The 14805-nt window shown below is 36.1% G+C and overlaps 3 protein-coding genes across 8 annotated transcripts; 1 reads left to right on the plus strand and 2 right to left on the minus strand.

Annotated features, from left to right (window-relative positions):
• Nucleotides 1–249: 249 nt before the first annotated feature.
• Nucleotides 250–6913, minus strand: LOC107269356 (piwi-like protein Siwi). Of its 4 annotated transcripts, none has more exons than XM_015743108.2 (10): nt 6787–6912; nt 5150–5528; nt 3955–4190; nt 3797–3878; nt 3595–3723; nt 3280–3488; nt 2832–3188; nt 2114–2749; nt 1587–1998; nt 250–1524 (listed from the first exon to the last, which is right to left on the minus strand). In XM_015743108.2, exons 3-10 carry the CDS (start codon nt 4183–4185, stop codon nt 878–880), a joined length of 2703 nt encoding a protein of 900 aa, XP_015598594.1. In that variant the 5' UTR covers nt 4186–4190; nt 5150–5528; nt 6787–6912; the 3' UTR covers nt 250–877. The 4 variants fall into 4 exon arrangements, with proteins under 4 accessions (XP_015598594.1, XP_024942069.1, XP_024942074.1 ...); XM_025086301.1 differs by having other exon boundaries at nt 5150–5544; nt 6787–6819; XM_025086306.1 differs by lacking the exon at nt 5150–5528 and having other exon boundaries at nt 6787–6913.
• Nucleotides 6284–9057, plus strand: LOC107269373 (solute carrier family 35 member F6). Of its 2 annotated transcripts, XM_015743141.2 has the most exons (7): nt 6284–6528; nt 6617–6740; nt 6801–6948; nt 7023–7458; nt 7542–7700; nt 7761–7915; nt 7992–8159. In XM_015743141.2, exons 2-7 carry the CDS (start codon nt 6667–6669, stop codon nt 8157–8159), a joined length of 1140 nt encoding a protein of 379 aa, XP_015598627.1. In that variant the 5' UTR covers nt 6284–6528; nt 6617–6666. The 2 variants fall into 2 exon arrangements, with proteins under 2 accessions (XP_015598627.1, XP_015598635.1); XM_015743149.1 differs by lacking the exon at nt 6284–6528 and having other exon boundaries at nt 6667–6740; nt 7992–9057.
• A 287-nt stretch (nt 9058–9344) lies between these two features.
• On the minus strand, nt 9345–14249 carry LOC107269361 (piwi-like protein Siwi). Of its 2 annotated transcripts, none has more exons than XM_015743126.2 (9): nt 14096–14249; nt 13515–13711; nt 13355–13439; nt 13119–13256; nt 12795–13009; nt 12338–12694; nt 11632–12264; nt 11107–11518; nt 9345–11048 (listed from the first exon to the last, which is right to left on the minus strand). In XM_015743126.2, the coding sequence occupies exons 2-9, from the start codon at nt 13704–13706 to the stop codon at nt 10402–10404; spliced, it is 2679 nt and encodes an 892-aa protein (XP_015598612.1). In that variant the 5' UTR covers nt 13707–13711; nt 14096–14249; the 3' UTR covers nt 9345–10401. The 2 variants fall into 2 exon arrangements, with proteins under 2 accessions (XP_015598612.1, XP_015598605.1); XM_015743119.2 differs by having other exon boundaries at nt 13119–13259.
• Between the last annotated feature and the right edge of the window lie 556 nt (nt 14250–14805).

The following is a 14805-nucleotide window of genomic DNA, read 5'->3' on the forward strand; positions in this document are numbered from 1 at the left end:
GTTTTTATCAAAGACCGTCGAAATTATTATCATCCGTCGGTACCATGCTATCCAACAATTTCACAGTTAGACCAAATGCTATTGGGAACTTTGTGAATTCTAAGTGACTAATAAAAACTGGTTGTGTTACCTATCATAATTATATCATTATTCTCTCCCTATAATATTTGCAACAGAGCTCACAAATCCTTCAATTGAATAATTGTAACTATTAACTGATAAAAAGAAGATCCTAACCAAACTACGCTAGTCTAGGTATAAAATTTTTACAAACAGTTTTCTTTATCGTAATCAATGATTATATATTTTAATTCAAGGATATATGTATACATTACATAATTACGATTACAATGCCAAGAGAATACTTGCAGAACACGCTACATTAAGAGTATTAAGAAAAAATGTGCTCTAAAGCACAATTTACTCACGAATCGACTATAATTAAACGCATGCATTGCCTTGAAATAAAACACGCCGGATATGTTATTGGTTCTTAATCTACATCTGGAATTCAATAATTTCTGTAAATTTTAATACAACTGATTCAACTCGCAGTTTTCAATCAAACATTAGTCCGTGTAATACATTTGTTTATTGCGAGAAAAAATATGGTAAACATGTTCCATGCAGTTATGCCTAAGAACTAAAAAAATGAATCAGAGGGCATTCTTATAAAATACAAAATAATAAAATACAGTAAAACAAAATAATTACTGCTCCTCGAAAGCTTCTCATATATATTCCACGTAGTTAACTGAAGTAATATTCTTAGTTATAAACTATACATATGTTAATCAAATAATAAGAACAGGATAGGAACATTTGTTGCTTCTTGTACGTGTAATAAGCAGCTTACTATCACTTACCGTGGCTGCTCTTACAGGAAGTATAGTAAATTCTCTAGTGCTGTACTGGGTTGCTGATGGAGATGTTGTCCCACGAGGAAGGCGAGCTTGTGAGCATACTGGCAAGGGGCAGGAACACTGACGGTACCAGCCCAGTTGAAATACATATGGCACAGTTTGTACGTCAGACGTTGAATCTTGTCAGCATCGAAACCCAGGGTGTCATAGATGACATTGTAATGAGTAGGTGCAACAGAACCCTGTCGAGTATGTTGAGAGACGATGAAGAAGTCGTATCTCAAAGGGTCAGTAATGCCATCATCAACAATGGTACCAGGTGGTGGATTTAGGCTATGGTCGAGAAAAAGTCTGGTGTTAATTCTTTTTGTCACGATAATTACGGCGAGCTTCACGGGATTAGTATTCTTATAAAGAGCGTTGAGCTTCTCCCGGATGGTCCTAACTTCGTGGGAATAAACGTAGGGGATCTCTCCGTCGCTCACGCCGTCCCTGTAGAGGACTATGTGCGTTGGTAGCTCTTTGTTAACTTCACGATACTTTATGGCTGCGTCAACCATATTCGTGGAAAGATTGTTTGACATTTCCTCTCCATTCTTATGCATAGTAACCGCACTGTAGTAGCGGCCGAAGCTTTTGTCGAGAGATGCCACCATAGCACCTGATAAAAAATAAATAGTTAAAAACAATTGCACTTATATAATTATTTTTACAAAATCTTACCAATATCTTTATTTCTGTGGATAGTATCATGGCAGACATCAAAACCAGCTACCATAAGTCCTGATCGTGGAATTTCAACTGACCACGGAACGCCGCCAAGTTTACAATTCAGTTGAATAGCGATCTTAGTGGCGATTGACATAGCACCCTTTTCAGGATTTAGATTTTTCGTAAGGATCACCTGATTTGAGACTGGTCTGTCTATGCAACACTTTTTCTTAATAGCTGAATAACGATCAGCACGATTATTCGGCACGGCACAAAGCACTAGCTGGGGTTGGAAGGACCTCATGATCCTCTCCAGTGTATCGACGTAACTGCCGGCATTCTCGTTCCGAACGTCGTGAAAAGTGGGAGGTTTCACAATAAATCCCATCGGTGATGACGCTTTTATTAGGTTCTCTATGAATCTCTGTGGAATATTAAACAATTTATAGATATTATTGTAATATTGTACATGCAATCACAATATTAACTTTTGTATTTTCTGTTGTTACTTCCTTACTTAGTATAAATGTAATACTTACATCAGCATCTCGTTTTACAAATGAAGGCCCCACGTAATGCCAATTGTTCAACTGAGTTGTAACCAGTAAATGGTTACCGCGAAAACCTTTCGACCAGTCGGCCTCGTTTCCAGATATAATTCTTTTATTCCGACCGAAAAAAATGTTCTCTTGATTAAGAACCCTCCCCTGTATACTTAATAATCTCTTGTCCAGGTTCAGGTCCCATTTCTTTAGATCCTGAGCTACAGCTGGTTCAGAGTGTAGCCGCTGGTTAAATGACATCAACTTTTGAATACGAGCATGAGGTCCAATCCTCGTATAATTAGCAAGAGATTTCATGAGCCTGAAGTTGTTTCTCATCTCGTCAGTCAATCCAGTAGCACGGCACAATTCGGGAACTAAGTAAATAATGTCCTTCTCTCCGATTTGACGATTCTTCATTTTTGACTGAGACAGCAATAGAGGTTGATAACGCTCTTTTATTTTAATTTGATACTTTGTTCGATAGTAATCAATATAGGAGATGGATTCTCCATTGCGCAACTTGAATGTACTCTCGGGAGTAAGATCAAAAACCACATCATCAACGCGATAAGTTTTATTATTGTAGCTAGTAAGGACAGTCATGCCGATGACTTCTGCTAGGAAGCGAGCCTAAAATAGAAATAAAGTAGTTAAGAATTGCATATAACCAATAGCTCAATATACAAGAAACAACTTGAAGAACAATATTTACCCTGTAATCTCCACCATTTCTTCTTCGTGCATCCTCCAGAAGATTCCAGATGGACTGCTGTCGCATTACCTTGTGTGAGATCTCGGCACACAGCAAGATGCCATGATCATGTTGTTTTATAGCAGTAATGTATCCCGGCCACAAGTCTAACATATATTCGGTTATCTGAATCTTTGCTTTAGCGTCATAGTAATCTCTGCCAATTAGTTGAAGTTTCAAATGCTGAAGAAATTTGCGCATTAGGACATTGAAGACTTGGATATAGGTGGGACTGCCTCTTTCTACATCACCTACGAAGCGTATGGTGATTTTAATTCGAGTTTCGTCAGATTTTCTAGTTGACGTAAATTCGAGTAGCTAAGAAAAAATGTTTAAATAAAAGCATTTAGTATTGTAATACCAAAGTTGTACATTTTTACACGTATCTATTTTATTAATCCCTGCATACCTTTTGTAATGGGTGGCTAGTGAAAAGACTGCTGCCATCGAAGATATATCCATTAAGTTTATCCTCGTGCAAACGAAGAAGTCCTTTACGAACAGCTATACGATCCTCTTCTGGAGAGAAGTCAACGTGGTACTGATACAGATGCCAATCACTTTTACAGATCAATTCAAAGTAGTTTGTAGTCAGTTCTAGAGGGTGCCCAGAAGTTCCTGCGACGAAAAGTATATTTATTGAATATGAACTATATACACATTACTTTGAACAATGCAATATTGTTACTGCAAATTATGAGAAATTATCTGTTAAAGGTAATACCTTTCTTAGAAATTAAATTGCTCGGTTTAGTTACTGAAAGTGGCGCTTGTCCCCTGGTTTCTCTACGACCAAATGAAATATTTTCAGCTACAACACGACTTCGAGAAGAACCCCTGCCAACACTTACAGCTGAAACATTCAAGTAAATAATTTTCATATTCAGGCTTTAATAAATAATGTACAAATTAATAGCAATACGTACCACGCTCAATGTCTACCGGTCTTGAGGTTCCAATTGCACTGGGTAAACTATTTGACATACCTCGCAATAGTGGTCTTGACCACTGCGACGGGAATAAATATAAAGTGAAAATGGGAAAGATATAAGATATAAAAGGCAAGCAGAAATTAAAGGTGTACCTGTCCTTGTAGCTGTGGCTGTGGCTGTGCTTGTTCCTGTGGTTGTTGAGGACATGAACCTGAAGGCCTTGCGTAAGAAGGTTCTTCAGCCTGTGCTCCAGGTCTGATTCCTCGTTCTCCTTGTACATGCTTTGATACACCATTTGTTCCAGGATTATCCTGAGCCTGAGTCTGTTTCCTACCACGCCCGCGACCTCGACCCCATGCATTTAGCGTAAATTCATCAGCCATTTGAGCTGAAACAACGAGAATGACAATTTTTATTTTACTATAATGTATTAAAAAACTGTTCAAAAATAATCCTAAAGAAATGTTTTGGTCTTTGTCAGAAATATATGCAATAAGTCAATTTCGAAAAAATCAAAGGAAATGTATCGATCATTTTCATGACGCAACGATCACTTCTTTTATATGAGAAATTTATATTGAAGATTTAAAAAAATGGATAACAAGAACTCTTACTTATGTAGCGTCGGACGGAAAACTGATTTTAAAAATATGACTAACTCGATTTTATACAAAGATTATGGTCAGTGGTAGGGTGACATGTAGGAAAAATTTGCTTTATGATATAACGGGAATTTAGGACGGGCATTGTGGACAAACTATAATCGATAGAATTAAGAAATTATTATTGGGGCGCAATTGTAATGAATGATTAATGGGGTGTGTAAAAGAAATACTTAAGAAAAGTATTAAGGTATTTACTGAAAAATATGTAACTTTATGAGCTCGAATATATTCATTGTACCTTTCTTAAATTATGAAAATTATTACTTTCTTCGATATATAACGGACACTATTTTGAGGTATTAGGATCAACATGCTTTCAAATGTTTTTAAATACTGTTATTTAGTTCTTCAACATTATGACTTTATTATACGTTAAAAGAAAGTTATAATGAATTTCTTAAATTATTTTATCATATAATTAAAAAACTACCTCGCATAATATGATGCAATAATTTTCATACAAAGATTATTTCGTGCTGACGCATCATCATATTCTAGCTATAGGAATTACAAACGCACGCATTGTGATATAAGTAGCCACAAAGAATTTCAACTTCTATACCATTGTGTTATTCTATAAGCCTATCAAAATATTCATTACATACCCAAATAATTGTATAATAATAAAAGAATAAAAGATTTAGAAATAACAAAGGATTTTCAAAATTATTGAATAAAATACCTGATTCAATTTTCCTAGATCGCCAAGTTTTAATTTCTTTCTAACAAATTACACGAGTTACAATCCTAAATTCTTTATATTCACAATAACAAAAAACTCTAGCTTAACAATCTCCCGTTGTTGTACTGCAAAGCGGTGTGAAAAATACGTTTAAAAATTCCCATAACACTGGTTGTGAATGTAGATCGGAAGTATATGAGGCGATAGTGCTGTGTAGTTTCCTTTTACACTTAGGTAGCAACGTCATTTATCTAATTAGCATAACTCCGCCTGGACTTTTTTATTGGTTGGTTTTAAAGGATTTTGTAGAAGCGACCAATGGTACGAGACTGTGTCGAGATATCCTTGAGAAAGGGAAGAAGATGGCCCAAGTTCATACCTAGAAAAAAAGGGATCTTCGAGAACAGTATGAGCGTATATGTGCACTGTGAATAATTTCATTTTAATAAGATTTTCTTCTACTGAAATAATAAAGTCATTTATGATAAGCAGGCAAAAGTTATATTAACAAAATCTTCCAAGAGCCCTTAAAGAATAGGAGATTTAAGAAAACCAAATATTGTATTCAAACATTGAAATTCATTTCTTTAACGATAATTTGTTTTTCACATTTTTATTCATAGTTCCACTAGTCCCATAATAATTGTAACCGAGAAGACGACCCAATGAGTATGAAATATTTATATTTTGAAATATAATTATTGTATGACAATTGCACGAGAAATTTTTATTTTGTCAAATATAGGAATTTCTTACTGTTTCAAGAAACTTAAGTTTTAGAAAGTAGTTGAAATAATAGTAGTAAATTACGGTTGGAGTACGGGTCAAAACATATGGTGTAGGTATGCACCCCATCCCTTATTTTACAATGGGTACCGTTATTGTCAAATTCCAGTAAGGAATGTAAATTCTCTCAAACGGTTAAAAAAAATACAATGTGAAGTTAATTTAATCTTGTTGAATTTGCTGTTACAATTAAATAATTCCAACTTGAACTTTTTTGTCCGTATCAACAAAAGAATCAGAGTGGATCTCTTTAAAGTTACCACGTTGTAAAGATAGTCTAGGGACCCTACTGTCCACTGTGCTGGACAAGAACTCAGAATTATTCAGAATATTCTGTCCGGACGTTTCTAACTGATTTAACAGTTCATGCCAGTGACTCCCCACACCAAGAATCCAGGATCAAAGTACTTGTGTCAGTTTATCAGAGGGTCCACTGAACGGGATAATAGAACTGAGTAATATCTCTTAGCTGACGCAGCATAATCTTCGTTTAGGAAATTTTAAACACGAATTATCTGTGAATGTTACGGTAACATAGCGAGTTCTTGGACGCCTTACGTCGTGGCGCAGTGTATACCAACGACTTTCAACAGGTTTTAAACAGGCTTTATTACCAACTGTCAATCTAGACTAAATATAATTAGTTGCGATTGTGACTGTGTCTTTGTTTTTCACATACAGTGCCGCAATAAAATTCTTAAACAATTAGGAATTCATAGCTGGTTTACACGATGGCAATGGCATATCAAACGATATTAGCTGTCCTGATGGTAATCACCGGCTCGTTTAATACTCTCTCAGTCAAGTAAGTTGAATAACAGATGTAAAACCTCTTGGACAATTTTATTTACCTTATTGTTCTTAGGTATGCTGACAAGCAGATCGTCCCAGGATCTGATGGCCAACCAAGACACTTCAATCATCCCTTTATGCAGTCTTCCTTCATGTTCGTAGGAGAAATGATGTGTCTTCTGGTCTTCAAAGTAGCATTTTGCTATTACAATCGTCGAACGGTGCGTTCCTGATCTATGCAATGGATATTTATTATGGTCTTCAATTGCATGAGGTCCTTGTACTCTCTCCTCAGGATGGATCTGTGGACAACAATCCACTTACGAAAGGTTCGCGGACTTTCAATCCAACAGTATTGGCTATACCTGCTCTATGTGATATGCTTGCCACCACTGTCATGTACATTGGGCTCACTATGACCTACGCCAGCAGCTTTCAGATGTTACGGGGAGCAGTCATTGTTTTCACTGGCATCTTCTCCGTCGCCTTCCTCAATAGAGAACTCGGCGTCCGCGAATGGTCCGGTATCAGTTTAGTGATAGTCGGCCTAGGAATAGTAGGACTTAGCGACATAGTTACGGGCAATGCTGATCACACAAGTGTAAATTCTGTAATTACCGGAGATCTACTTATAGTCTGCGCCCAGATCATCTCGTCTGTTCAAATGGTGGTAGAAGAAAAGTTTGTATCTGGTCTGGATATTCCACCATTGCAAGCTGTAGGCTGGGAAGGTACTTTAGGATCAAAGGATACAATTTTCACATATCTTTCTTCCTCCAATATGAATTAGACATTTAATTTTCTTGTCATTCAGGCATTTTTGGATTCCTGGGTATTTGTCTGGCTATTGTGCCCTTGAATTTTATTCGTGCAGTACCACCCTTCGCTGACAATTCTAGAGGAACTCTCGAAGATACCTTGGACGCTTTTGTACAGATAGGAAATAGTGGATATCTCCTAATGGCCATAGTCGGTAAGATTAAAATATTTAAAAAAATTATTTCACAATACTTTAGCATTTCTTCCTCTTCAGGTATAACCGTGAGCATAGCCTTCTTCAATTTCGCTGGTATCAGCATCACCAAAGAATTGAGTGCAACCACTAGAATGATACTGGACAGCGTACGTACTATACTCATCTGGCTGTTCTCCTTATTATTTCGTTGGCAAGCATTTCATTATCTACAGGTAAAGTAACAAAGTCATATTAAAACAAATAATTCAATTGTCTGTAATAATTAATGAATTTTTAATATTATTTCAGTTGCTGGGATTCGCTATACTTCTGATAGGCATGTGTTGCTATAACAACATTATAATTCCTCAATCGATAAGGAAGATCCAGTACCGTCTGGGACGTCATCGTCAACCAGCCTCCGACGAAGTCAAAGTCATAAATACAGCAGCAGATGATGTGGAGGAGACACGATGAGCATCTTTTTTTCCAATGGGTCGAGAACTATATAAACTTATTAATATCGTTGAGACGTTTTCATAAGTCAAATTATTCTTTTCATGATCTCTCCTTAAACTTCGTACACTGAATTAGATTCTAAATTAATTCTGTTGAATGATTTGCTTGTTTCTTTCACTCCTTCTCCTTTATACACCACAAAAATAGATACAGTAATTAAAAAAAAAAATATATATATATATATATATAGAAGAATCACTGGTAAAGTCTTCTGTTTAAAATTTGTCCGTCAAGAAACAGGTATCTTTCGCTATAGAATATTAACGTGAAATGTGATATACCTTCAAAGACCGCATATATATTTTATTGCATGAATTAGAATTTTAGAAGTTTGATAAGAGCGATTAGCGATATACAATTTAATATATCAGTATTAATTTTTCTTTTCCCATCACGGTGCTCTTAATCGTTACCTTTTATCTAATTCTATTACTTTTTTCCAGATGCATTTTCAGCAATACAATAAATCTTTATTAGAATCCTTTAAAAGGGATAAATACTCGTGTCCTGAATATTATCTAGCAATGTAATCAGTCAGAAACTATACTGTAATTCAAAGAAAAGAATATGTAGGTTAAAAAGAAAACTTATTTACATCTGTGTAGAAGGATGCTAATTATGGCACAGATGAATTATACGAAGAGAAAGAACAATACGAATATATTTAGAATCTCATAATTATTTTTGTTATTACTTGATTGTGAGTGGAGCATCAAGTTCTGCGTACTGATAATAATCTATACCGAGAAGTAATAAGAGGCGCAGAGTGTATTTTATTACCGGGTAGTCAACGAGATTTGTCGTTACATTGCAAAAGTAGCTAAGGAGAATAATAAAGAAATTTTGAGATTAAAAATTCCTTATTGCATCTTATTAGATCGTTTTAGCCTTTCATTGAACTTGGAACACAAATTCTTCAACTTAGTTGAAATGACAGATCAATAAGAAAAAATGAACACGTGCAAAATGTAAGTAGGCTTTGCCAATATGTAAAATATTAATTTTTATATATTTTTGTTCAACAATGATAGTATCCCCCTTAATACATAAACAATTCTTATATTATCTTAAGATAAAACAGAAAAGTGAAAATTACTTAACGATAATTTTGAAGGTTCAAGTACACCCGTAGAATCGAAAGCATTGCTTTTGAAATACGATTTTTATTATTTAAAGGAAATTATTAAGTATACATGACCGTATGCCGATACAGTATTGGTTATTCCTTCTTAATGTTATCTTATAAAATATAACAGGTGTGAAATTAAACGCTACTCCCTTCACGATTTTTCTTCGCTATTTTTTTTTACTCCCTTAATGTATTATGTAGAATACGAAGAAAAAAAAATGATAATGTCAGAAAAATAAACCTCAATTAAATGTAGAAAACTAATATTTATCATTAATAGAGCTAAAGCGTAACTGGAGTACGACATAGCTTTCTCAGTTTGTTAAAATACTCTAGAGAAATGTTATAACATTTGTTATGTCTCGAGACACTTCCCGAAGGATTTTCTTCCTTCTGCCCTCTTTTTTAAATATTTTTCTACAATCAAATCTTTTACTGGTTTTATTAGCACAAATAAAATTGAAAACAGTACGGTTTAGTCACGATAAAAAAAAAAGAAATCTTGCAATTTTCTTAACCTTCTTTAAAGTATCAAATCTCAAAAGTATTAAAAGCATCTGCTCTTACGTATTAATAATCTAAAGGTACATCTGTAAGCAACAAGTTCTTTGATTTTCTACATTATTCACTGCTTACATTATTATCACTTGTTAAATCCCTCTAGAACTTGTGATTCTTTGGTATAAAAAACTTGCTATTGATCATAGCATAATAATAAAGAATTAGGCAGAAACGATAAAAAAAAAGGATATTAAGCATTATAATAAATTTCAGAGTTTTCATGGCATACAATATGAGTAGTAAAAAAATAATTAGGGTATGTCAAGAACTCCACATATCCCACCGAGTTAAGTGTAACTCGTTCAGTTAAAAACAAGAAACATATTTTCTGAATAGTTGTACGTCATATATAATGTGCCGTATGATAAATCTCTGAATATAATCTTGATTATAAACTATATATGACATTTAACGTGTATCGTTCGTAACATAATGATGATGATAGGAACATTATTATTTTTTGTATGTATCTGTAATAAAGCAGCTCACTATCACTTACCGTGGCTGCCCTTACAAGAAGTATAGAAGATTCTCTAGTGCTGTACTGGGTTGCTGATGAAGGTATTGTCCCACGAGGAAGGCGAGCTTATGAGCATATTGGCAAGGGGCAGGAACACTGACGGTACCAGCCCAGTTGAAATACATATGGCACATCTTGTAGGTAAAACGCTGAAGTTTGTCGGCGTCGAGACCGACGTTGTCGCTGATAACATTGTAGCTCGTGGGTGCAACAGCACCCTGGCGAACGAACTGAGACACGATGAAGAAATCGTATCTAGCAGGGTCGGTGATACCATCATCGACTACGGTTCCCGGTGGTGGATTGACGTTGCCATTAGCAAAGAGCCTAGTATTCACTCTCTTTGTCACAATGATTATTGCCATTTTAACAAGTTTAGGGTCCCCGTAAAGAACGGCGAGCTTCTCGCGGATCATACGACCTTCATGACTGTATACGTAGGGGATCTCACCGTCGCTCACGCCATCCCTGTAGAGGATAATGCGCGTTGGCAGAGCCTTATTGACTTGCTGGTACTTCTGTACAGCATTTACCAAGTTCATTGAGAGATTGTTTGAGAGCTCTTCCCCATTTCTGTGCATGGTGACTGCACTGTAGTAGCGGCTCAAGCTTTTGTCGAGAGACGCCACCATAGCGCCTAAAAAGAAACATGAATAGAAAAATATCTTTCAGCTGAATTCAATACAAATTCTTACCAATGTCTTTGTTCTTATTCACGGTGTCGTGGCAGACATCGAATCCAACCACCATCAGTCCTCCCGATGGAACTTCTACGGACCATGCGGCGCCGCCAATCTTGCAATTCAACTGGATTGCGATCTTGGTTGCGATTGACATACCACCTTTCTGAGGGTTTAAATTTTTCGCAAGAACGACCTGGCTACAGACTGGTCTGTCTACACAGCATTTCTTTTTAATGGCCGAATAACGATCAGCCCGGTTATTCGGCACAACACACATTATCAGTTGTGGTTTGCTGGAACTCATTATATTCTCCAGGGCATCAGTGTAATTTCCGGCGCGGTCTTCGCGGAGTTCATAGTACTTTGGTGGCTTGATGTTGAAACCCATCGGTCTGGATGTTCTGGATAAGTTCTCGAAGAATTTCTGGGAAACAATTAATTATGGTCGTTTACCATAAAGTCTATCTATGTTATCTATTGTAAATACGTATGTATATATCATTGCCAATAAATATTAACGAAAATTAAAGTACTTACCTCAGCATCCCGACCTGAACGCGACGTCACCACCAAAACCCACTCCTTCAATTCTGTTGTGACGAACATTTCAGCACCTCGAAAACCTGAGGCCCAGTCGGCCTGCTCTCCACTCCTGATCTTCTTATTCCGACCGAACACTATCTGCTCCTGGTTCAGAAGCCTTCCTTGTACGTTCAACAAACTTCTCTCTAACTTTAGGTCCCACTCAGTGAGATCTTGGATCACGGCTGGTTCAGCGTGTAGCCGACTGTTAAGAGTCATTAGTCGTTGGATACGAGCCTGCGGCCCAATCCTCGTATGATTGGAGACAGATTTCATTAAATTGAAGTTACTCTTCATCTCATCAGTCAATCCAGTAGCACGGCATAACTCAGGAACCAGATATACAAGATCCTTGGATCCAGTTTGACGATTTTTCATTTTTGATTGCGACAGCAATAAGGGTTGATGACGTTGCCTTATTTGGATTTGATATCGTGTTCGGTAGTAGTCTATGTACGAGATTTTTTCTTTACCTCGTTCGAACGTACTCTCTGGAGTAAGATCAAAGTTCACGTCATCAATGCGATAAGTGTTATTGTTATAGTCAGTAAGAACTGTCATGCCAATGACTTCTGCTAAAAATTGAGCCTAAAATGTAAGTGCAAGAGTAATTAATTATCACTTACAATTATTTCAAAAATTTAGAAATAAAGATATATACTCTGTAATCCCGATCGTTCTTCCTTCGTGCATCCTCTAACAGATTCAAGATGGACTGCTTTCGCATCACCTTATGGGAGATCTCAGCGCACATTAAGATACCATGATCATGCTGTTTTATTGCAGTAATATATCCTGGCCACAATTCTAACATATACTCAGTTATCTGAATCTTCGCCCGAGGGTCGAAGTAATTTCTGCCCACTTGCTGAAGCTTCAAGTGATGTAAAAATTTACGCATCAAGATATTGAAGAACTGAACATATGTGTGATTGCTTTTATCCAGCACAGTCACAAAGCGAATGGTAATTTTTATTTCAGCTTCGTCAGATTGTCTAGTTGATACGAATTCAAGTTTCTGAAAAATTAAAGAAAATAAACATTTAATATTCTAACAGGAATACCCATAAATAACAACGTCCTTCGTTATAGCTTTTTAAATACTAAGATCTCTATACCTCTTGCAAAGGATGGCTAGTAAAGAGAACACTGCCATCAAATATGTACCCATTTCCACCAAGTTTCTCTTTATGCAAACGAAGAAGTCCTTTACGGACAGCTATACGATCCTCTTCTGGACAGAAGTCGACATGATATTGATAGAGGCACCATTCTTTCTTAGCGAGTATTTCGAAATAGTTAGTGGTCAACGTTAAAGGGTAACCTGATACTCCTATCGGAAATAATAAAATTTTAAAACATATAAATTGTAAGCATATTACCTTAAGAAAAATATAAAATTTTTTTTAAAAACTATAAAACTTAAAAGTTAACTATTGAACCTTTTTTCGAAACTAAATCTCTTGGTCGAGTTATAAGCTGATCTGAAAGAAGTGGACGTCGCCCCCTAATAGCTCCACGTCCATATGAACTAGCTTCTGCTGTATCACCACCTCCAGTCGTACCTCTGCCAACACTTTCTGCTGAAAATTTAAATGATTATTTTCATTCGATTTAAAAATTAAATAATTATTTATATTTTATCATACTCTATAATTAAAGAAAACTTAGTACGTACCACTAACATCTACATCCATAGATCCTCCAGTACGACCTACCCTAGATAAACTCCCTTGCACACCACGAACTGGTGGCCTAGCCACCTTCGGAAGCAATAAATAAAATAATAAATCAAAATATAAGATGATCATTGAGAAAAAAGGGGTAAGTTCCTATACCTGTGGTTGCTGTTGATGTGGACCTGGGGGTCTTGCATAAGGGGCAGGAGCCTGTGCACCTGGTCTGTATCCTCGTCCTTCTTGTGCAGGCCTTACACCACTAGCGGCTGCAGGAGCTTCCTGACCCTGGGTTTGTGCTCTACCGCGACCACGGCCCCGTCCCCATGCCCTTGGCCCCAATTCATCCCCCATTGTAACTAAAATAAAATTAATTGCAACCCCTCGTTATACCCTAGCATATTAAAAATAATTCCTAGAAATTCGTCGTACGAAAATTCTTTGATCTTTCCTATGATTCTATTGCGTAGACAAATTTTTTGAAGACAAAGAAAAAAATTTTATTTTACCTTCAAAATTAGTATAAAAACACCTCTTATCACAAAAAAATGATATATTATACTTCGATAAAGAATAAACCAGAGAAAGATCTGTGTAGTCACAGAATCCTTTGTTAAGTTGAGATTCCTTTGTTTCACGGGTAGATAAAAGTTATGAAGACTTGAAAGAATTCGGTTGATGAATTCTCAAATAAATTTGGATAATTATTGAATAATTATTAGTAAAATGATTGTATTAGATACCTCAGCAGATTTCTACCGGCTTGTGCAAATTACTTTATCACCGTAGGAAGAAAGATTTACACGTTGCCTCCTCACGTGGCCCGAAAAAGAAAGACTCTTGTTCAACTGTAGACTTCGCGCTTTGTACCGCAAGGCACTATGGGTAATGTGTTCTAAAATCCGTGAAATATCATTTGAAAATATTACAAGTTGTATCTTTAGGGCCGAGTAAATCCCTGTAATTGGAAGTTACTGAAAGAAGTTTCCCAAAGCAGCCAATGACATACGTTTATACGAAATTGTGCCAATCTTTAGAAGAATCTAGAAGGCAACGTACACGTAGCCTCAAAATAAATGGATTTTACGAACGTAGGAAGATACGCGCGGTAGAAACGCGGGATTAAATCAAATTTAAACAAACACGATAGAAATCTGGTCTAAATTGTACAGCATTCATGCTAGTAAATAAAATCATGTTCATAAAAATTATCTCATAGCTGACAAATATCAGAAATCAAAGTAACTGTAAGCGTATATGCTACAAATGATAATTAATATTTAATTGTATGGAGGCACTACATGCGAAATAATTACAAGATGGCGCCACATTTAATAGGAAAGTGGATTCTCATGAGGGCGAGAAAGACAGACTTATAAGGATTTTCCTATGTAAAAGAAAAACAGATAGGTACTGGCTTGCTCAACTCTCATCCAGTTTGTTGAGATTTGAT

Source organism: Cephus cinctus, unplaced genomic scaffold (genome assembly GCF_000341935.2).
Source record: "Cephus cinctus unplaced genomic scaffold, Ccin1 Ccin1_scaffold0068, whole genome shotgun sequence".
Lineage (NCBI taxonomy): Eukaryota > Metazoa > Arthropoda > Insecta > Hymenoptera > Cephidae > Cephus > Cephus cinctus.